Below are 24,619 nucleotides of genomic sequence, written 5' to 3'. Positions count from 1 at the left end.
CCGCTTTTTTTATTGGCTGCGTTCTCGTACAAGAGAGCAAGAATGCAATTTTTTAACAGACAACTCATTTCCGAGTGCATAATATAATAGAACATGCAAGTAGACCATTCATTAAGACGACAAAAGACTCGCAAAGTATCAGTACTTGAAAAAACTGAGCCCATTACTGCTGCGAAATGTTTTTTCTCCATCTCTATTATGAGATGGAATTACCTGTCTATCCCTATCTATTTCCCATTGACAGTTCTGAAGCGGATGAAGCTTCGGGAATCAGTTAAATGATATACTTCAAACAATGTTAACTTTGTTTTTGCTCAAATCTATGGAGAATACTTCATGTAACCTAAGATACGTTCAATAAGAGACAGCATCGAACTAATTGTCCTAAGTCAGGATTTGAGGTTTTGATAAGTTATTCTATCTTGAATATCCCCTGTCGCATACTCATCTTGATTTCACTCCCTCCTGCGAGTATATTGCTAATTTAGAACAAAACCAAATAAAATACCCATAGCTTTAAAATGTGGTTCCCAAATGGATGACTCCAACCTCCTGTATCTTTAAATGATGGGTTTGCCTCACAAAGAATGAATGAGAGAGAACGTGTAGAAGAGGTATACCAATCCATTTAATTATCTTGTGTGGTGAGCGCGTCAGAATTCAAGACATAAAATCGATTCATAAGAAGAATGCTGAATAATAATTCTTCCAGTGATATTTGTAAGAAAGGAGCCCCATCACGTTGTTAATGGTCTGTTTCCTGCTACATGTATGTAGCCGTAACATTGCAATTTGGCTGCTTTCACAGTCAGGTGATTGATTACAATTGCCGATCCAATTCCTCGTCGAAATACCCTTGCAGCCTGTGTTGTTCTACTGCTCGCCGCTGTAGCAGGTCTTTAGAAGGAAGAATGAAAGGCTTCATAACTTCCGAAAACAGAAATAGCATGGCCTTCCACTTCACCCCGACAAGCTGCTTACAAACAGCTTCGTCCTCGAACTCAACCTACATGTAATCCGTTGTTTTGCCTCAGATCAACATAACGCCATAAACCACCCTTGACGGCGGCCAGGTCCCCAGGGACAGACCGTCTCTTGCCCAAATCATTATTCTAAGCATAATGTGTCGTTACAAATTTATCTCCGTGCGTTATGGCCTCCTCTCGGTATTGCTTACAAGCGGTAGAGTCTTGAGGAGACATGAGGAAATGGCATCGCTAATAGCAAGAGAGTCCAGCAGCGGCCGTGATGCCGCAACAAGAAGTGTTTAAGTGAACAAGACACGACCGTGGGCATCATTTGGAATGGCCTGGGCTGCGGATGACAACACCAAAAATTCAACAGGACCATTATAGAGCATGCAGGCATCGACGATGAGACCGGACATGGAATATGGATAGATGACATCTAGGACCAGACAGGTCAAAAGGTATATGAACCATGACCATGTTCACTTTACCAAAAAAGCATGCGATCTCAGATAATCCAGTTTTCACCTCATTCCTGGCCGTCGCCCTGAATTCATCACTGACCATGAGACTAGAGAGACAACGATTTTTAACCGGGGGAACCACGCTGGTCCTACGTTCACTTTCGGAAGAAGCCCAAAGCCCTTTGTAGGGGTGTTTCGATCAAATCAGTAATTGGTTGTATACGTCATATACCTATGCAAATGCCTGGACAAAGGCATCGACGAGTCCATTTCTAAAGCTGGTCGACCGTTCTGTACATGAGGACCAATGTGGAAACGGAGAGAAATATGTCGAACTGTCGTTTCCTAACAGTGACGGGGCACTCAGAAACGTTACGCCTGTTCTTTATCGCACCGCGATGAATTTTTGAATAATCAAGCATTGTCTGTAGAACATGCTCTGACAAGATGAACGATTGTCTCAAACATTCCATAACATTCTCGTTACCAAGGAGATGTATCGACATTCTTTCCTCAGAGATCTAGTTGGCGTCTTCTTGGAGATTAAGGTAACAAGGAAACAGGATGAGTAGTCACTGTTACATGCAATCGTAAATCGTTGATAAGCTTTTCTTATTAACGTGTTAACCCATCATCGACTCGGACATATTGCGAAAAGTTCAGAAAAGGTTCGCCTAGATATATGGAATCAGAATGTTACATGCTGATGGTACCATCTTACTAAACTAGCTACTACTGAGAGGAGCATTCCGCGTCATCGCATTCTGCCAATTATATTTCGGTATAGATTGTTTCATGTCGCTCTCATTTCTAAACTTTTCGTTCGATTTTATGAGAGATACCACAAATGAATATTACACCACCACCATCGCCTCATGGCATTTTTCTAATCCATACTTCACAACGACAACAAATGCTCATCTTTATAAATCTCACTCTCTTTAAAAAATGCTCCTTTTCGTTTTACACTTACAAACCAGAAAATAGAAATTATAAGGTTGGCAGAGTTCGTGATGCGTTATGCGTTGCGCTCTGCCCAATATGACAGTTATGTTGTGTTGTCAATTCCTACGTGTCAAACCAGTCAGTGAGAAAATCACCAATCAATCTCAGCGTAAAGGTCCCAACGCTTCACTTACTATAGAGAAGGAAAGGTGTCATCGCCTGCAAGTATGAATATCATCATGGGACGTGCAGTGCTTAGAGGATGAAGAATATACCAGTATTCGCAAATACGTGTCTTTTTGATTTGCATTTTGTATATCTGTGCTCTCTCTGTAATGTCTATTGCGAGGCTAATGGTGTTCGTTTTTATGGTAATGTATACAATAGGTTATCTTGATTGATCTAAGCAGAGCCTTTATTGAAAGACTTTGATCTAAGAAAGTCGAAACACGACAAAAGATGAACGTTATGCATATATGTATATACTGCTTGATATTCGAATTGCAGACACGTGATGAATTCTCCCTGGGGAGCCCTGAAATCAGGATAAAAAGTTAATTCGCGGCCGACAACCCAAATGTAGTGTCGTTCTAGCTCTATTTTTCGTCTTTTTTTAATTATCCGTGTGTGTGATATAAGGATTATTAGACTAATGAGGAGACCTAAGTGAACATGGCATACTCGTGTATCACTAATTCAATTAACCTTTACAGTAGGACCTACAAAAAGCGGGTCAGGTTGTCTGATAAGGAAATGAAGAACAGTAAAAGTATACCAAGGATATATCCGATATCTCGATATATTCGAGTCTTTTATGGGTTAACGCCGAAACATCGATCGAAAGAGGCGAGGCATAATAGAAACACCGTGAATTAGCTGTAATCACGATATGTTTTAGTGGTATAGTAATATTCTGATGAAGAAATAAAGGACGGCGATAAGTGTATCGAAGATATATCAAATTTAATGTTTCTGTTCACGTCTTCATAAATGGGTTAACGCAAGCACTTCGATCGAAAGAGGCGAGGCTTAATGGAAGCACATTGGCTGTCAGTTGTGTAGATTAAAAACCATGATCGCGATATGATTGAGTGGTATAGGTTCAATCAAGAGCTCGCCTCGATATCAGACACTTGATGCTGGTCGCTCTTGCAGTACATTAACTCAGATGAAGTAGCAATTCATTCCTCGGTGTTGAGCGGTGTCTAAGATGGTAATGGGATATAGAAAATCAGCTTGTTTTCATGCAAATTATCAACAGTTGTCGCATGCATCTGGAGCTGTTTGAGTTTATACTCATTTGGAGAGATAAAGGTGGGCTGCAGTTCCAGATTTTGTATCCATTTACGCATGCGCATGAAAAATATTCCCTGGTATGCCTATTCCAAGTTATTTATGTCCATGCGAAACCGGCTATACAAAAGGATATTTTCATTTAATAGAAACTCATCTAAAATATCGAGCATGCTGCATATTTGCGAAATGATCAAGCTTATTCGCGAAATCCACGAAAAGGAGACACCCACGAAGGTTTTATAGTGTATTCTGATGTTCGAGTTGCGGCTTGTGTAGCGGATATAGCGTTAACAACAGGCGACATTACTAGCTACACTGCATCCTGCTCGGAGACGGCAATTTCGAGAGATGCTGATCTGCTAATAGATTACCTGTCAGAACAATACCAATTATGTGGTCTTATGGTAGAAAATGTGCTGCTTGTGGTTTCCACGACCGATAAACGCTCACTAATCATGAAGGACGTCAACATTGGAGCCGAGGGACTGGCATCCAACAATAGCCGGGAGATACTGGAAACTAACTAATTTACGGAGGCGTTTTACTTTCGCGAGTTTCTGTATTTTTGAAATGTGTTCTTGCGATTTTTAAATGACTGAGAAAGTTGCTAAAAGAAAACATCTCATGAAATTTTCGACCTGGGGGACTTTAAAGTGTCAAAACGCTATGGGTAGTTTTTTTCCACATTCGTCGGCGACAAACAGTGAGGCAACAATGACATATTAATAAGAATACAAAAATAATGGGTTCGACGATAGCTGTGCCTGCGAGCATGGTTTCTATATCAACAGTCATCATGAGACAGATGGAACGGAGATTGGAGTATAATCGTACCGATTACCACCAAATGATTATAAGTTATAACAAAGTCTCACCAAAATACGGCAAGTCGGGAGACCCTGCTTCCTGCATTAGCAACGCTAACTCATTGCAAGGCTGGTTATGGATTAAGCAATTAGCCTGCCTGCTTTTCATGGTTTTGCTTATTCTCATACACCTCATGAACACTGGATAGCGATGTCAATGACTGGATAATATGGAGAGCCTGGAGTAAGGGTGTTGTCATTGTGTGCTTTTTGTTAGGGCGAAGTCGGTTATCGTTGGCTATTAAAAAGGGTTCAATCAGAATCATTGAGTAAGTGGCAATTTCGGTAAACGATTTTGAAAAAAGGCTTTATGCTACCACCAAACATATAGCCCCGTGCAATAACAAGCTTTGTGCGCTTTGAGTTTACCACTGAGGAAAGAAATCAGTTTCTGACGTAAATGTCAAACAGGATGAAGCATACGATTCTCGCAGGTCGTCCCCGGAGAATATGGAAGACATCATAACAGATCCAAGCGGCCCAACGGAGCCGTCAATCCGTCTTCCAATTAAGGCTTCTACATATTCGCTATAAGAAGTTGCCAGACACATCAAATTCCCTATCTTCTGCTGTGATATGGTAATATCGATATCCTTGCATTGCTATTATGGCTTAGCTATTTCATGTTTGAATACGGGCATGGTATTCATAACAAGGGCGTGATGTATCGTCTGGCCCTTATTGAGCTGATGTCATGCTAAGCAACGTGCCGATACGCTAATAATAACATTCTACAGCAAGATAGATACGGACCGTCGATTGACGAGAAATTCTTTCTAAAATCGTCCTACGACGATATTTCATCTATGTTCAGTACCGTCAGTTACGATAATCTAATGGTCTCTTTCGGCGTGCATGGACGCGTTGGTTCTTGTTCTCAAGCGTATAGTCAGTTTGCCTCTTCAGTCATTATAGCTACCGTAAAGCTTCACGTGAAATGCCGACCGGCCGCTAATTAGCGCTAGTGTAGTCATCTTTCAGACAGCTGCATCTTCGACCAATCTTCTGTGGGATCGAACGTTCCTTGAAATCAGTTCCCGACAGCGATGGTTACTATCATATGAACAGATCGATGCAACTGACCAAAGGACTTGGCTTGCCAGAGCCAAAATAATGATACCCTTTTGCGACCTCAGTGGGATCACATGGCTTTGGTCATCTTGGTTATTGTAGCCACTAATGGGTTTGCTCGGCTGCGTCGCCATGGAGTGTTGCAGATCGAAATGATGTGTTGTCATATCGCAGCAAAGGTCAAGAAACCAGATGTGACATTATCGCACTGTAGCTTGGCTAAGAGCGCTTCATGTTCCCAACTTGACGGGTCTCCTTTTGATGCACCGAAGGGAAATTCCCAATGAATGCATACTCGCAAACTATCGATGAACCCATTACTCAGAAATCTGGAGAAAAAAATTAAATGTAACATTTTAGTCAGATAAACATTCGTATAGTTTGCAAGGCTTTTCTTTTATCAAGGGATGTAAACTTCAAAGAAGGCAAATCTAGAATCCCATGTCAAATTTTGAAACGGACTATTTTTCCCAAATGGTCCTTGATGAGAAAGAAATCACGTTCTCTACCTTGCCTTAATAGATGTCATTCCTCTTAGCCTTTGGATTTGATCACCCATCACACAAACACAGACCAACTACTGCGAATGCTCCTTCCATCAGCTGATTGGTAGTTTCGACATTGAACTGCCGCCATAAAAACGTCTCAGAACAATTTGTATTCAGGCGAGAAGTCGTTAAATTCTGCATGGATCAGGGAGCTAAGGAGCATGAAGGAAAAGTCCGTTGGACACAAGATTTATCGCCCCTATATAGGCTGTTCAGAAGTAAGGAATTGACAAGTAGAATCGAATTTATCTTACTTATATATTCTGTGATCGAGGTTTAAGGCCGCTGGTCCGTCAGCCAGAAAATTAAGCGGGCACTAAACAAAATAATAGTGATCTCCGTTTCCCGGAAGTAGTCGTCATCATCATCGAGTTCATCCTTACAGTCATGACAGTTAGCGGAAGTTGGGAAGGTGGCCCTGCGCTAAGCTTCCCTGTTCTTCGCCAGGCGGAAAAGGGCCCAGTTCGGTTGTCCCGCCATGGTGCCTTCCATCCAGATCCAACTTGCTGAACAAGAGGTTCACCAGTGTGACTTATTTGCCCTTTAGCTCTAATACACATGATGGCAACCACCAAATCCCTCGGAATATGTTGACATTGGGACTTAGGCGAGACATCACCTTCGCTACCTCATCCGCTTTACAGCTGGAGTCAAGACAGAAAATGTTTACCGTAAGATGACCATGCAGCTCGCTGACCTTATCGTACCTTGGCGCAATATTTTAGATGGTCTGTAAAACGACAAGCCCCTAAGCCCGCCTTAACTGCAGTCAAGAGGCTATCGGAGAGAGTCCAATTTGTTGGATGGCCAGTGCTCTTGCCTGATCGTTTGATAAATGTGATGGATTGGTGTAGTGAAGAACTTGGCGCTAATGCCAAACATCGTCAGCAATCACTATAGACGCTCAGCAAGCTTGTCGGAAGTTTTAGGGATCATCCATGAACGCCAATACGTTTCCATTCTAGACAATGATAAGAGGAGGAGTGGGTAAACGGCTTGTTATGATTCTTTAAGGTCTATTTAAAGGTTTCCATTATTAAAATAAAGATATTTGCCTCGGTATTTTATGTTAGGACTTAGGGTAAAGGGTGTGGGTAAAGAATTGAGAAAAATGGTGATATCATTTTACGATTCCTTACTTGATGGGATGATATCCATGTATGCCGTGGTTAAAAAGATCTAAGGGCATCAGGGTAACTGTTGCTTGTCCAATTGGGGTTTGGCGGAAGAGTATGTTCTGGTGCAAATTCATTTGGCAGTATTTTCGAACGAATTGATCACGCAGCAGTGCTCCCTGATTAATAAAACATGAATGGGCAAGACCTATTAGTGATGGTTACAACTGGTGAAGAGCGGCAGGGGTTAGAAGCGCTACTAATCGAGGACGCGTGGCTTTCTCAACTCGGGTCGCTTTGACATGTTGGATAGTTTTGTGCGTTGACGTCGCCATGGCAACTGTTACGCCGGTGATGGGTCGTTGCTAGACAAATAAGCCGACAGCTAGTTTGAAAAATTTATCGCATCAGAGTGGTAGAACAGGCTGTTAATTCGGTTTGTTTGTTACTTATTAGCTTACGTTACCATAAGAGTGTATATTGGTGATCATTTTATCAATATGTTAATCTGTTACCCTCCGAGTGGGATGCTTTGGTGGATGATGGTGATGTACATGTATTATGAAAGCTACACCTGAGTGTCCCAGGTCGGGCTAACAGTCGGGCTTTTTTCAGCCAATGCTAAGAAACCATAACCACGGACCTTCCCGGGCCTCCTGAGTTATGAAAATAGGAAATACAATCGGCATTGGCGTTAGCATCTCTGGGGCTTTGCAAAAAAATCCCTATTTAAACTGTACTTGAGGCGGCTGACAACAATGGATGCGCGTCTGAAGTAAAACTTTCTGAACAGTTTCAATTGAACTTCGTCATGCTGACGCACGAATGCCAAGTCCCCGAGAATAATCATCTTACTGGTCGATGACACCTAAGTTTGGATTAAGATATTGGACAATCCCCCAATCAAAGTGTGAAAATAGAAATTAGCACCTTTCAAGAAAGCACGTCACCGCAATATGTCTTGCTTGGTGTCAGTCTTATCTACTCACCTTCGCCCCATGCTGCTGAGACCCACTAATCACGCCCACTCCAGCTATTATGAAAAGTCGTATCGGAGCAACACACTCGATCGATCCACTTTCGCCCCACGCTGCTGAGCGACTAATGAAGGGCATGTCACGTCGCTTACCAAAGGATGTTCGCTTGATAAAGATAAAACTTATTGCCTCAGGGGTAGACAGGTCGATGTTTATTTATAATAGCAGAGTACCTTCATGGAGAGCAGAGTCACTTATTAAGCATACTCCCTTGTCTTTTTATTTGCTTCAAGTCTTTGTTTAGTCTGTAGTTGTCAAATTCTCGGAACGCCACTATGAACAGTTAACGGTAAAGTAGTCAACGCGATAAGTTTATATGCATGAGCAAAATCCCGTCCGAAAAATGAAGGCAGAAATGGGGACCTCGGAGACTGTACAATTGTGTACGGAATATGGAGGCAGGAATGGGGACAGTGGAGTAGGTACTTGTCATACTCTAGGGACGCCTTTATGGCCGAACTCAAACAATTTCACAAATAGGCAGCTAAATAAAAGCTGGACCAGCTAGCAGATCCATTGTTATCCCTCTGGATCTTAGCTAACCTTTATTCTGCTGACAAGTGACTCCGGACGATCATCAAATTTGGCTGCCTTGCCATCTTCAGCCATGATGTTCTTGGTGTCTAGGCATGGGAACCCGGGTGTTTAATTAGACTGTCTAGACGGTCATATGATGATTTATCCCACTGTCGCTTCCACCATAATTGGTTAACTGCTTGACAACCGGAGGAGAGTTATGCCCCCCTCTGATAAATTGCGGGAACGAGCAAGAATGCGTTTTGGGCGTGACGAAGGCATCAAGGTAGTGAGGCCACAGTGGTCTGTGGCGAGCACAGTGATCTGTGGCTCGGACCGTAGTAGGCCAGTGGTTCGAACTCAAACTCCATATTTGTCGTGCGAATCTATGCCTTGCTCTTGTCTGGAGAGCTATTTTCAGCCATTATAGCCATCAGGCTTTGTCGGTTAGGAAGCAAGATTTTTAGCCCAACCGAAAAATTCCTTGTTCTCTTCACTTAAGTCCTGCAACCTCCATGCCTCCAGCAGCTTAAGGAAACCAGGGGCTCATGTTCGCTTCTCCGGCCTTGTTTGTGTGCAGGCCCGGAGAAGCGAACATTAACCCCTGATTTCCACAGGATAATGTGCATCCATACACAAAACAAAGAAACACTGCCTGCCTCTTTCGCACTGTCACATGTACTTAGTTCCGACGCTATAAACATCCATCACTTCGCCGACTTATTGCAGAGAGGGAAGAGCGGGCAATTCGGGTAATATGATCCTATCATACCATATACAATATATTGGGCCACAGGCATGACGGGTACCCAACTACGAATCGAAGAAATTCATTGTCACCTAGGTTACGCTATGTGCTAAGGAGTTCCGGGTGTTGGTTGGGGAATGATGACAGCTGTCAGAGACAGATCTAAAATGATTATACAGCTCCCGGGATGGTGTCCCAGAGTATATTACTTGATTGCACGCAAAACAAATTTTGTAAGGATTGCATCAGATTTGTACAGAAGATATTGTTACTAACTAGGACAATGCTAGATTCTGTGACAACTTTTCATCGTTAAGTTTTCTACAACAAGTTTACGGTCGAAAGGTGATTTATCTTTTCAGGCAGTGGGAGGTTAGGTAGTGATATATCTATTGCATTTTCTAAATTTTCACGAACATGGTACTTTACCACCACCATCATGCACGAGCATCATCAATAGTCGTCAGAATTATACGATAGACTTCTTCCGACCTTCCGCAACCTTCTCCACATGTAGCTATCATTGACCCGGCTGACGGAGCTGACATTTCTTACCCCTTCATCACGCAACATCTTACTATAAATAGATTAAGTGCTAATCTGGCATGAATGTGACCAGCAGTATTAAGTGTATAAGCTTGTCTTATGCAGGTTGCATTAATCATTAGCTTTGGCCCACGTATATTTAATTTTTATGATTGATAAATAATGATGGAAAATAATCATTGCGTGACAAGTTGATGGACGGGGCGAGTGTGGGATCGATAAAATCATATTTTTATTTTATTCAAACAATCGATTGCAAACCCAGCGGCAAAAGGAAGCGCCCAGGGGATATCCATTTGATGGCCGTGGGTTCATGGTTATTGATGGAATCGACCAGTCGGTACAGTCGCGTAACAATCAGTCACTGGCGCGTTTTTTTTACTGATCTTTATTCAATAGTGCATATCAGAGAACGCAGAGTTGCCCAAGGGTGCCGACGAGATATGTTATTTTATCATTTAATGCCAATGGTTGTAGGATGGGCAAGCCGAGATGCTATTCATAGCTTTGATTCATGGATAGCACATTGATATGTTCGATCAGGACGTGCCAGTAACGTCACGTTCGACACCTTAACGTTTGTCTTCTTTAAAATTCGTCTAATTTCATACAAGATGGGAATACTTTCAATTTGATATCATCATTGTCGATAATTAAGTTCTTCGAGTTCCACGCGCTAGCGTTACATAGTGCAAAATACATAAAGCCGATGCTTTTGTCAGCTGCGCAGCAGGCTGTATTAGATGGCACTGCCTTTCGCTTTCCAACTCTTTTCAGACCCCGCGTGCTGACGTAAATGCGAGGTTCACTCCGCCCTGGCAGACGAAGCAATCTTCGGATGCATTAGAGTACCTCAGCTGTAATCCACCTTTATCCACCTTGTCACACTGTTGCTAACTCCCAAATCACGCAGAGCAACAACCTATAATTGCCTCTAACAACATTCCCTTTCTTCGTGGATGCAATTCCATCAAGGAATAGATGGCATCTAGAGTGTCCCGTTTTGCGCAACAAACCCCTTGAGAATCGGTTGCTTGGCAACAGGAGCCGTTGTGCCGCACAAGTGGTCATTATGGCAGGAAGAAGGCAATAAGCACATGGAATTAGGGAAAAAACCTAATTGCTGCACCCTGGCTGGTTTAATTGCGATGTTTAGATCACCGTCCTGGATCCGAGTCTACAACATCGATCACGCCTCCGCTATCGATCTGTAGACCCCTTCCATGCCTCCCCCGCCCCCTTCATAACTTGTTCTTTGAGGGAACGGGCCCACCTCAATACGTTCGCCTTTTTCTCGTTGGATTCTTCTCGTTGGATGAAATAGAAACCCCGGAGGACGGAAAAGGGGAGTGTTTTGGCGGACTGTATTCACTGACTTGTTGGTATCTGTGACAATCGGTAGAAAGCGACATGAGGGTTGCAATAAACGTATCTGCATTTTCCAAATGAACAATCAAACAATGTGTTTGACGCATCATCGGACAGTGCCAATTCCGGATCAGCTGGGGACAGGGCATGACGCCCTGGTCCTTGTATGCACTTCAGTACAGAAGGCTGGCGTTATATGTGACACCTTTTACGGCCCCGAATAAAGAAAACGAATTTCCGATACTCTCAAAGATATGGATATCGGCAGCAACAAAGTGCATTGATTGCAGATTGCCCGCCAATTATTATGAGCAAATGTACACGCAAATGAATAATGCCTCGAATAAGGAAGGAATCCGTCTCTAGTCGTGCAATAAAAATAGGGCGTGTTCATGTTGGCATTAGGTGTTCATTTCCTCGGTGGATACAATGGTTGTTGTGTGCTAAGCTACATCAAGAGGAGTGTGCCCAGGGAGTGTGGAACTCTGTAATCCGAGAAACGGATGAGTGTGCCACACGCGCTGTGGCTGTCGTCGGCGTTCAGCACCAGAAAATTACTGCCAGTGCAAATTTTGATTAGCAATTTAAGCTGACAAGCTGTCTTTTCGGGAACTGCTAAAAACGTTACACCGTTACCCAACAGAATGATAACCCGAACACGAATGATTCTTTAGTCGGTTAGGTCGTATTGAAACATTTTATTTAATACTAACAATAACATGAGAGAGCACACAATATCATAATGTAACTACATGTATAAGCATGTACAAAACCCCGCAGAGGCGATGAGGTAGCACAAAATTTGATGACCATTAATAATTTCGTATGGCTGAAGACCGTGCTCATCTCTCTATTGTTACGCCAAAAAAGACTAGACCAGTCGTAATGATATACTTGTGCGCTAACAAAAACATCGAACAACGTTCTCCTAGATAACACTCCGGTTGCAGCTGGATCGGAGTGTGCTACGCAGCATCACAACGGATTTCTCATAGATGAAGTACAAGAAGGACGGATGAGCCATATCTAACCATTCGATATCTGATCTTAGCCCGATTAACATGATGTCTGAGGTGCATGTAGAATAAAGAGATTGTTTCCTGTATCATGCTGCAATCCCTTTAGCAGCAACTCGAAACCATCTTGAAATACAAGGTATTCGGATGGTAATGTCCTTAGTCCATCCCAAGTATCCCGGCCTTGCTTCGCCTTGATCCTGACAATCCTTGATGCTGCCAGTGAGGCGGGGTGTTTTTTGTCTGTCACTTGGGTGATACAACTAAAAACCAGTCAATCTTCTGTAAAAGCCTTTATAGTCTTTATTCATATAACCTATTGGCACTATAGAACAAAACTCACTATCACCTCGCCGTCTTTCTAGCAATTGCCTGAACGTCATGTTGTGTGGTTATATCTTTCAACAATTCCCGCCTGTAATTATCCCAATCCACCTTGATTTGTAAGTTCTCCTGGAAAGTATTTGCCGTGGGGTATGGCCGGATCTGGCGGCGGAGTTCCATGCGGACCTTTTCGTTGGCATGCCGCATGAAGAACTGTTTGCTGAGCATGATGCACTCGGCGCCTTTGCTGACAAGGCTGACGCTCGTCTCGGACACTGGCACATCATCGTCGAACTGGACTGATGTCAGACCCTGAAAAACACCCCCAAAAAATTCAATTCATTTGTACATCTAACGCTTTGCAACGTATATGCATTTTTAAATAGTGTATGCCGAGACGAAATGAAACCAGATAACCAAATAACTGCGTTTTATTTATATCATCACTTCCAAAAGGAGCCTTTCTCATCTTTGCCTATTCTATCATCGTACATATAAAGGAGCAAATGATATGTGTACCACTTACAAAACAGTCCCGTGGCTTCAATAGCTGCACTTGAACAAATACAGAATTCGGCGTGTTTTCCTTTTCTATTTTCAGATTAATGGGTGAGCGTGTGTTTGAGGTCTCAATCTCCGGTGTCTCATATCTGATGTCTGGGCTTGATGAGTTGGCTTTGGTCTGAAAGGAAAAGCGTATTGTTAGACGTTCATTATATAGAATTTTTGTACGATTACAGTAGTTTTACGATGGATCGACACTAGATTAATTTGATGTACATGTACATGTATACATTGTATTTGGTTCTCTGGTTTCTAATTTTGTTATTGCCCCGCCCCTGTCGGTACACACGTTGCATTTTATGTTGTGTGATGGACTGCGGTGACAATTCGTGCGTCAAATAACGCATATTTTACAGCCGCGCACACACGCTACAGGTATTGCTGCAGACAGCTGCAACAGAAATTGCAGGTTTCCTGCAATAACGGTTGCTGTGTGCCGGCGGGGATTAAAAGTAAGGTCGTTGAATTTGGCACATTGATTATCGATCTTCTTCCTAAACTTCACGGCAACTCACATAGCTTCCAGGTCGCTTGCTCTGCGCACAGTTAAATTTGCTCCTTGAAAAACCTGGCCGACCGGACCCCGCCTCACCAACCAGACCCTCGACCTTTATGCTAAAGACACGGGTTTCAGTCTTTCTTGAGCCTTCTAATGTCTGTGGATCCTCGTTGGATATTCGAGGTAGAATATTGGAGATTCCCTTCAGACTATTCGGGGTGTTTTCATCGTCTCGATCTTTCTCCTGGCTCTTCTGGAAAAAAACAAAGATGGTGGCCCTGATGAATGACCTGAGTAGAAGCAACACCATGGAGCCTTGGTGAAACTACTTGTAATCCGTATGTTCTATTTTTATCTTCTTCTATTACGTGTTGCCATATTGCCGCCTGCCTCTTTCGTGTCTTTGGAAACAGGAAGACAAAAGTTGAGAAACGCCACTTCGTATGAATTTCTTTCGGGACCTGGGACAAGTTTTGCAAAAAATCCTACATGAAACTCACCCGAATATTTGATGCATATTCTGACATGGCGATTTTAATGTCGTGTGGCATTGAATTTAACACACCTCGTTTGCGTCCATCGTCGATTCTCGGTGCTGGAAATTATCAAAATCTGAATTTCATTAACAGTTAATAATATACTTAACAAATTCATTGCCATTTTTCAACCTTCAGGTGACAATGACAAAGGACTGTCTATGGAATGTTTACTTTTCTGGTCCCTAATTGAAAGCAAAAGCATGTGTAATCAACTATATCATGATTCCTTTACGAATAAAGCGAGTTTTTCATTGGGTCAGCCCTCTCACTGTCTGTTGGCAGGGGTGTCGTTCTATCAGAGGTTACCTACATTGCTCTCCTGTCCCTAGTCTTGGCAGTTCGAGAGAAAGATCAATCTTTTTCGTCTTTTTACAGACAGGTGATGAGGGCGTTGCAGCCTTTAGCTCCTTCATGACTTGGCAAGCGCCGGACTTGACGATGTACAACCAATCAGACTGGCGGCTGTCCCGCACTATCACAACACCGCGTCTGAAAAAAAGAAGCAATTTCCAGTTCTTGATGTGGGAATATTGCAGATGGCACCGCTTGTAATGGATGATACACATGCAAGAGGCGCCAGTGCTGCAATCTAGACTTTCGTTCCACGAACCGATATGCATCTTCTCCCCTCCATCATCAGATTCAAGGCATTTTCACTGCTACGTTGTGTACATGTAGCAACGCTAGTACAGGATGACCGAGAGGTGGAGTACGTTGAAAACCCCTTGGTCGGGTATACGAGGATCGATCGCAAGGCTCGGTACATGACCGAGTAGGATGTGACGCCGTTCCCGATAAATCAGGTATGAATGTGATGCATGACGAGATAGCAGATATACTCGAAATGCGCGCATATATCTTACTTGAAGAAGTGGAAGAGGCAATATTCTGGATGTTCCAAAAGGTTTTCTATCGGCCAATCTTTCATGAACTCCAATGAACTGAAACAGACAAATCAATTCGAACTTGACATTAACACAGGCAAACACTTCTAAGAAAAATCTATATAAAATCTGTGAAAAATCTATATTGAAATTAACATGGTGACTGGGTCAACAACAGCTTTTATGTACCGGTCGAATGTCCAATGAAGTGAGGAGATTTGCGATCCTCAAATAATTAGTAATTTTGGTGGAGTTTGCGAAATATTGCTCGCCTTGGCAGGATAGCGATCCGATCAATTGTTAATTGTTCAAATGATATTAGGGATATACACATGGTCTTACTTTACAAATTTGATATGATCGGGAATATGTCCAGCTGCTGTGCCGCCCATGAATATATCCATGAAGTCTCGTCGAGCAATAGTGAGGAGTTGTGTGGTGTCATGGCTTACCACGGTCGCCGTCCGTCGGGAATGATGAAGGAGAGCCAGCTCCTGCAGGAAAAAGATGAAAATATTTGAAAAGTGATAAAATGTACTTGTTACCTCGATAGAAAAATCAGTAGACTAGACTTGATCGCTTTTGGTTACCCCCTTTTCTTATACATCAAGAAGTTGCTCATACTGCGCCAGAGCTCCATCTTAGTGAGACAAAGTGGCGACAGGCCGGGGTTACTCAGTACATTTTGATTGTGTGTCATAGACACATTCAGCTCTTATTTACCCGACTCTCAATCCCAGTGCCGTTACTTCGAATTTCATCTCTGACTCCTCTCGGATCGATTTCAAGTAAGACAACTCCTTGACACCTATCTGAAGTCGTTGGTTGCATTCTAGTTGTAACGTGCATTGAGACAGACACATGTCGTGCAGTGAAGCGCTTCTTAGTATGTAAAAGCGGTAATCATTGACCTCACCCCAAAACTCATGCCTTTGGTCATGACGGCTGCTGTCCTGATGATCGCTTCCCCCGTGACAGGGTTCGTCTCCGCTCGCTTCACGATCGCTTTGCCCGATAAAATAAAGTAGAAATTTTCCGCAGTGTGGCCTTGTCGAATGATGACTCGCCTTGCCGGTACCCTGGAAATTTGAACAAAAATGCTGCTTAAATCCCCCTTGAACGTATATATTTCTTGTTGCAGAGACCTCTCGTCTTCGCGTGGTCGTCGCATGTGCAGGTACCAACGACTAAAGTTGGGCAGTCGTCATTGTTGCGAACTGTAATAAATGTCAAACCGATCCAGGTTTTACCCGCAGACGAGAAATATTTCTATAGCTCATCAAGGCGATGATTTTCGCAGGTTGCTGCAAAATAATCCTGGTTTGCAGCCAGAGGGTGCCTGACGCAATAAAAATCTCTGGTTCACTTACCTTTCATACCAAGCCACTCGGCACAGTTTTTCTTGCATGTGTAAAGGATATTCCGCAAATGACCTTAAGTGCTGAAGCCCAAACAGTACTGTCTGTAACTGGTCTTTGGTGCGGGCAGCTGGGGGCATGCTCAGGATTTCCTTGACCTCAGCGGATAAGTTGATCTGAAACGAAGTGTAGCAGCTGCCATTATAGCTACATGTGCATGTATATGGACTTGGTGAAAGGATCGACAGCACCAAACAAAAGCATAGCTAAGATGTTTAAAATTGAAACATTTCTTCGGCATGCATAAGGGTTTTTACACAAAAGTGTTATACTTCGATATGATCTTGGAATCACATGCTGTGTACAAGCCCAAATGCATTTAAAGAAGATATCATGTAAGCAAGTTCACTCAAAGCAAATTTACAAATCTTCAAGTGACAATGCCATTTCATTATTGACCTACTCACATCTTTATTCGCCTTGAAGTAACTGACGTCAAATGCGAGTTCAGAGTTTCTCAACTCCTCCGTGTTGTATGCCTCTTGCGCCATCTCCGAGAAGGTGGCCAGTTGGTCCATGAAGCGGTTGTGCTTGGCACTGCTGCAAATGGGGAAATATGGAGACAGACATGAGATTAAAGTAGGAAACCTTATCATGAAGGAGTCTTGTTCTTGACCAGAAATAATAATGATAAATCTCAGAAATTTGACATGCAAAGATGATCCTACCTAAGGCTACCGCACTCAACTACAATGCATAACTACAACTTATTCTGTACAGTTTAATAAGTTCCACACACCAAACAAATTTCGATTTGCAGTACATGTATAAACAGTTATAATACGTACTTCTTCGTTATTTCGGCAACCCATCGCAGCAGAATAAGTATCAGCCTGACGGAGTGTCGGAATTTTTCTTTTGCCTGAAATTATAAAAAATATACATGTCAAGTAAAAGGATATAGCATGTAGTCATTGTGGTCATCTACATTCGGCGTCAAATAGATCGGTACACCTACTTCTCGTTTCCATATTGGCTTGCACTCTGCGATCGATTCCGCATCCTCTTCCGAGTGTAACACCCTCGGAGACAATTCCGGCAACGTTCTTTCACGCCGATGCCGATGGTTCGCCTTCGACATCTTGTTCTTCTGCTCCCCGGCACCATGCAGGGTAAGCGACCTTACGGGGGCGATCAGGGGTAGAGTCCGCCTCTTCCCGCAGACAAAATTCTGTCTCTTTCCCACGGAAGGCTCGTAAGTGATGCTCCTGCTGGGCATCTCCAAAATTGACTCCACGCACATGAAATATTTCTCAGTGGCATCTGATATTCGAGGTAAGGCGTTGTAGCTGAGCCGCCGAACGTCCCCTAAGCTAGACCCACACTTTAAGGTGTTCGAACCGCGCTTTTTGATGCGAAGGTTGGAATATGACGCCGCCTTCAATGGTCGGCGCTTCCCGCTTTGAGTAAGGACATGACGAATGACTGGTTCAGAGTTTTCCCGCCGGCCCAGTCCGCCGTTTCTCGGTATCATTGGGCATGCTGGGAGGTGTATCGTATTTTCCCTTGATGTCATATCGATGACCGACATTTCCCATTTGGCAATTCCGGACGACATCTCGGAATGGTTTCCTTTTTTTCGCTGATAATCTAACGACAACAGTCTTCAATCCGTATGTATTGCAGCGATAACATCCTTGTGCTGCAACTTGAAAAGTTCCGAATTGAAAAACGAATCCGGGAAACAATCTTACTTTGTCACTGTGATACTCTCCATGTATTAGTGTGCTACTTTATCCTCGTACGCCATGAGTCCTAATGGGTGTACCGCGGTGTCCGAACTTGACGATATAATCACATCCTTGTCCAATGTTCTAACTCGTATATACGTGGTCTCAAATGTCCCATATAGATACATAAGTTTATGTCACTACCCTGTATTCACCCGGAACGAATTACTCAAATTACAACGTCTGAATCTCAAGGGAGAAAGCGAAGCAAACTGTTTTGTGGAAGACTATAATTATCATTTATGGCTTTGGCTTTGGCACATAAATGTAGAGGACTCTTCGTAGGGGCTGTATCGGTTATGGTACTCGTTCTGTCAGAACACCCTCTCCTGACAGAATTGCAATTATTGCATTTCAACTAATTTAACTTTTATGCAATATTGTTTTTTACATGTACATGTGGAGCGTTATAATCTGTGCAGGTGAACGAACTGAACAATTGAAAGTTGAAAAAGCCCATGCTAAGAAAGGAATCGATTAAATTGATAATGTTATAACTAATTGATTAAAAAAAATAAACACGTTGTAAATTGTTAAGTGCATACAGACGCACTTGTTCGTATATAGTAAACTCGTTTAGTTTTTGAAATATTTTCAATCTCAGGATACAAGCCATGAACCAAATAACAATATTTAGTGATTATGAGCCTATATCCAAATATAATTTCTCCTGACTACGCGCAGATCAGAGGGGGCATATTGGCCAAATTATTCCGAGGCATATTATATGTGTCCCATCATCAAAAGCAAATTGCGCACTACCGCCTTTTCTCAATTTCCTGGTGAAGCAAAACCAGTAAAGGGCAAGGTTAAGGTACGAAAAATTGCCATGATTATGCACGTTTGACGTCAGTTTGTGCACGTCCGTGCTTCTGCATTCAGACCTATGTCTTCAAATGGCTTCCTTTAATGACGTCATTGACAACTTTTAATAATAATCTATTTTCATATCGAGTTGATGACATTTTGATTCACACTGGACTGAAAATGACAACCAGACCATAATATCGGAGTACGAGTTGCTTTGTTGCGGTGTTCTGAAGCGCACTAAAGGTCACGAAGAACGACATGGAGCACAACGTATAATAGAGCAGTTAATAATTTCTGATTATTTAGGGCTCATCGGACCACGACCTCACATTTGAGACTATATTACTGTCGTTTATGGATACATTCAATAAGCTGAATAAAAGTACGTACTTATACCAATAAATCACTACACTTTGACTTCTTCTGAACAAGAGTACTCTAATTTTCGAATCGGGCAGGTGCAGAAGATGGCCGTATTATAACCAGCCGAAAGATAACCTGTACCATATGAGACTATAACCCACATCACGGGTCTCAGCCGGCTGCCTGACCAGTTGACAATACAAACTGAGGTACTAGTTTCCATACGAACCTTTGTATTTCCCTGTCTGAGAAGATCAACAGCCGACCTCTTTCTCCTGAACCCTCCAATCGACGTTTTGCGCCGCCTACCCAGTTTCTCCCCGTTGATCGTCCGCGGGTTTGATTTCCCGACAAATGTTTGGGATCGCGGACCCATTATCTCATTTTTGCTGCCGCTGATAAGTATCTCCCCACTTTTCACAATGTTGTCATGCGGTGTACTCGACAGCCTCTGTTCAAACCTACTTGAGGTGCGCGTTTGGGTGGCGGAAACCCCCGCTATCCTTCCTGCAGCATCTCGCTTGCTTTTTCCCCAACTTGAAATAGTCCGGGGTTCAACATCATTTTTAACTCTAGTTCTTTGTGCCTTGCAATACGGGGGCATCAGGAAATTGCCGGACTTCCCAAGATGTCTTGAAGAAAGTTCTCTGCCACGAACATCGCGTAAAACACTACTCGATAACTCCTTCGAACCCTTCGGTTGATGTTTGTCGCGACGAAACGATAAATCTTCCGAAAGTAGGCATATCCCGGCGGTGTGTTCTTTGCTACAGTTGGATACCTCATGATCACTGGGTACTATTCGATTTGGATCATATTTGAAAGAAGCAGACCAAGTCAGTTCCCTTCTATCACGTAGTGTTACATCTCTCTGGTCCAATGAAGTGGCCAGCTTCCGCGTAACATTCCTTCGGCGTTCTCCCTGCACGAGTCCGCTGTGTACACGTGAAGCCATTTTTCTGTCTGTCAGTCAAATCGTATATCAATCGTTAAGTGACATGAATACCGCAAGTAAAGCTAGTCCTCCACCATGTCTGCACAATGATCTTATTTGCACTATCAAGAGACCTTAACCACACAATCTAAGAAAACGAACACAAAGACAAACATCGAATAAATCAAAAATCTTTTGAAGGAAAATAAGTTTGTGTCACTTTATTTGTCAAAGTTGTTAAAGATGACTGAACCACTTTGGGAATGTTACGAACACTACGACTTGCTATTTCACGCGTGTATTCACGGTAGTTTCTAGCAAAGAGGTATTTTCCTCCGGTAAGTTTTCACGTCCAACCTTAATCAGCAGAAACATGTAGAGCCATATAATGATTTCGGCCTCATCGGTTCCGACCAGAACCTCGACACATGCGAACATCTCTCGTAGCAAGGAAGGAAAGAATACTTGACAATGTACATATAAACAGCCCCTTTATTGAAAATGTTTTCATTGATAAATATCATGATACCTCTATTAATCACGTTAACTCGATGCCTAACCTGTTATTACTAAACGGGTCATCCATTGAAACATTGGTATTGCATTCGTCGTTGCCTTGTACCTGTCAAGCACATCATTCCGACTGCTGATTACAGGTATACTTCACCGTCACGGCCCCCGCAGTGTTAAAGACCTATACGCCGTTCGTTAAATATTTGAAATTTGTAATTGAAATTAGAATAGCGTACTGAATATAAATTTCAACAACGCCGTCAGACATACTATATATACAAATAGTATATAAAGCAAGATTCAGCAAATTTGTATGCATAATAACAATGATAACTGCACAAATTGCCACTCTCAGATTTGACCGCCAACATTATTCGATTGGTATACTCACCGTCCGTGTGTCCACTGGCTCAACGATCGCCCGAACCTTGGCTAGGCGGTGTCGCCTCACTCTTCGACCAGTAGAGGACACCACCGACGATATGGAGGCAGACCGGTCAGCTTTGGTCGATGTGAAAAGCTCGGAATCTTTGGCGGTGGATGCCACGAGCGTGCCTCTCCTTTGGTCTCTCCTTGAGAGTTTTGGCCTGTTATTCATGGTAGCCATCTGAAAGAGGTTGGCCACCATGTTGCCCGATACCTGTCCCTCGACGATGCTTCGGAGTTGCACAGATTTATTGTACTTTTCAACGGATTCTAAATATGCGGCCGCCATCTTGTTTTCCGTTGGTTATGAAACGATTGAATTTGCTGATCACTGCTAATTGTTGGATATGTATATGAATGTAGTTCGATGCATCTGACTATCTCATGAAATAATTTGGTCTACATGGGATTCTACGAAGTCTGCAAGGTCCATTGTCGTACCTGAGAAATGGCTCAGCTGGATTCTATAAGTATTTCGAAATGTTTACATTTAAAATGCAACTCGGTCCATCACAAATTCCTCAATGCTGTAACGAATTCCACATATGCTTGTGGGCCATGCGTCCTAATGATGATTACTGCAATACCTCGAACACCTCCATACAAATGGATTCTTCGAGCAATTTAATTGCAACTCAGATCTGCCGAAAACATTAGTCCATATTACATTAACATGCACCGTTTGATTCCTCATAAGAATTGCGATTCAACTTGCTTCCTTAGGCAATGTTAACCTCAGGCGGTCCGGTCCGGTTTGACTTGTGGATGAAACGCGTCCACAGAAATATTCCTATTTAACCGGCGAACTATCACATCAACTGCCCCAGTTCGAGAACTCCAATATACCAACCAAATCTCAAATCATAGTCTATCAAAGTCCTAAATTTTCGTGTGAAAATTATCAAATAAACTCCACACGTTCAATCAAAAAAACACGTTAGGTCTACAATGCATAATCTATCACAAATGTCATATTATTTCTAATAAATATGTACTTATTGATATAACTGGCTCGGGCAAGCCAGAAACAGTTATGTCAGCTAATCTTCCCAGATATACATCATTTCTCTATTACGCCTATTCAAGTAAAATTGGGACTATAATAATCTTGATTTAAAAGAAGTCTGGACCCCCGTAGTCTGATCCCTAACCAGACCAAAAAAATCTTCGATGCCTTTGTTTTTAGGACTGAGCACACACAGCTAGTTTTAGAAGGAGCTATTCGACCACAAAACGGGCTTACATATTCATGTACATTATTTTCAAATTTAAGTTCATGTTTCAGCACTAAATCATGCTTCCATGGCGGATATATTTTGAATGGACAAGACTTGCCCTGGGACATGTACATGTACTGCAGAGGTGTGTGGCCTATGCCTTGCAAGATGAACGAACGGCAATCAATTAAAGGTTGCAGTTGTGCTTTTCTGGTCCCATTGGCTCAGTTGAAGGGACTATCGGAATACAATGTACTTACATGTTTGAACCTCTCAAATGCGTCGTAGTGTCTTGTGTAGACATATGGATGCAGGGAAACCCTCGGTGTTCCTGGAGGCGACAGGCTTATTGACTTGATGTCGTCGTCATTATCCTGAAAAAAGGTAACATATGATATTTGTCCTTAAAGATCTTCTCCCTTATGAGTTCGTTACTCATTACTCTAAAACACCTCCAGGGGTGCATGTGTAGGCTGGCTGAAAAGCCCTAAATAATCGTTCGCTTTAAACGTTTATCTTTAAGAATGTATGGACCAATTAATCACCGGAGTGAGAGCATATCCAAGGAATCGCGCTTGTATGAAAACTACAATGCATATCCTTTCAACCGTGGGTGGAGACAACCTCATCCCCGATGACCGTGATTCCATTGGAGTAGTGGCACACATGGACGACAAAATGGAAAGAGATAACATATATCTTTGTCATGTCTAAATCTTCTTGGGTTAGTCGCCCACGTACAATACACTTCATCAATTCTTCTACAAACCTTGCAATACCCTGTATCATCAGAGCCATATTTATTGTCTCTGGTGGGTGTACCAAATTTCGGAGTTTTTAAACTCGCCCCAAGCCGTGGTTGACCACGTCCAGGGACTCTATGTTCGTTTGAGGTCGATGGAGGTGTAGTTACAGACGATCTCTGACCGTCGTAAGTTCGAGTTCTACTCGTCGACGGCGTTCCATCACAATAACCACTATCACAGTGTTCTGAATCGGTGTAGTCTAATCGAGCGTTCTGAGCAACAGTTTCATCTAAGCCTAGTGGTAAATCCAAACTAGAGATAGATGTAGCATTTTTGAGTATCTCAAAATTCACTTCAGATTCAGTCGGCTTGTGTTTTCCATCGCTATGCCGACGAGTCACCTTCAGGGCGAAATTCGTAATCTGGTTGATGGCGCCCGAGTAATTTTCCGTCCGCGCCAAGAAATCTAAGTCCGAGGTCTCTTCTTTTTGTTGTCGGACATTTACTGTATCTTCGAAGGAGCGGATGGCACTGACCTTACGGTTTGTCCCTGAGAAAAACGAAAAAGAACCACGTGAAGACAAAGGGGATGACAAACGGGAGGCGTAAAAATAGCGGCGTGATCTATAATCAAAATACATGTAGATCGCGACTTATCCAGTTGTCATTGAAGCTCAAACAAACACCTACACACAAGCTAAATGTTTTTATTTTGAGAGTTAAACTTACAGAACCGGTCTGGAGTCCTTTGGTCAGGAAATGATAAGAGTACACTCTGAGAAAAGAAGACTTCTAAAGAATAGATGTGAAAAGCTAGAGTTTTTTAGAATCTGAAAACATTTTTTGACTATTTTTCATTTCCCTGGAAAACCTCTACACACCAAACACCTTTATTTCTATGAGTGCGTGAATATGTACTTACGTAAGGTTGCCATGGCCGACGAGCTCCTTTTCCTGATCGATCTAGAATCAATAAGAAAGGACATTTTGGCAATAAGTCACTAATTAGTGGAGTGGATCAGCTTTTCAAATGTCAACAGGCTAGAGAGAGGTTTCCTTGAAGGTGCAATTGTAACACAATGGGTTATCTTTGAACTGAGGGCAATCCCATTGTGTTCATGCTACGTTTGTCCGCGTTCGAGATGGAA

General features: G+C 42.6%; 1 protein-coding gene across 1 annotated transcript; it reads right to left on the bottom strand.

Moving 5' to 3' along the window:
• Positions 1-12,201: 12,201 nt before the first annotated feature.
• LOC135494082 (uncharacterized) lies at positions 12,202-24,406 on the bottom strand. Its single transcript, XM_064781833.1, has 14 exons — positions 24,394-24,406; positions 23,495-24,021; positions 22,986-23,099; positions 17,521-17,594; positions 17,140-17,272; positions 16,685-16,848; positions 16,231-16,393; positions 15,657-15,808; positions 15,294-15,371; positions 14,741-14,919; positions 14,392-14,486; positions 13,908-14,144; positions 13,355-13,510; positions 12,202-13,140 (listed from the first exon to the last, which is right to left on the bottom strand). The coding sequence occupies exons 1-14, from the start codon at positions 24,404-24,406 to the stop codon at positions 12,850-12,852; spliced, it is 2,376 nt and encodes a 791-aa protein (XP_064637903.1). The 3' UTR covers positions 12,202-12,849.
• Between the last annotated feature and the right edge of the window lie 213 nt (positions 24,407-24,619).

The sequence above is a fragment of the Lineus longissimus genome, chromosome 9 (genome assembly GCF_910592395.1).
Source record: "Lineus longissimus chromosome 9, tnLinLong1.2, whole genome shotgun sequence".
Lineage (NCBI taxonomy): Eukaryota > Metazoa > Nemertea > Pilidiophora > Heteronemertea > Lineidae > Lineus > Lineus longissimus.
This window is presented reverse-complemented; position numbering and strand designations above follow the sequence as displayed.

What these genes read in the sequence shown, in the direction of transcription:
- LOC135494082 (XM_064781833.1), bottom strand. An exon ending in GATCATATCAAATTTGTAAA is followed by an intron (nt 15,372 to 15,656) that starts GTAAGACCATGT and finishes TGTCTGTTTCAG; the next exon opens with TTCATTGGAGTTCATGAAAG. An exon ending in GCAAGCGACCTGGAAGCTAT is followed by an intron (nt 13,511 to 13,907) that starts GTGAGTTGCCGT and finishes TTTTCCTTTCAG; the next exon opens with ACCAAAGCCAACTCATCAAG.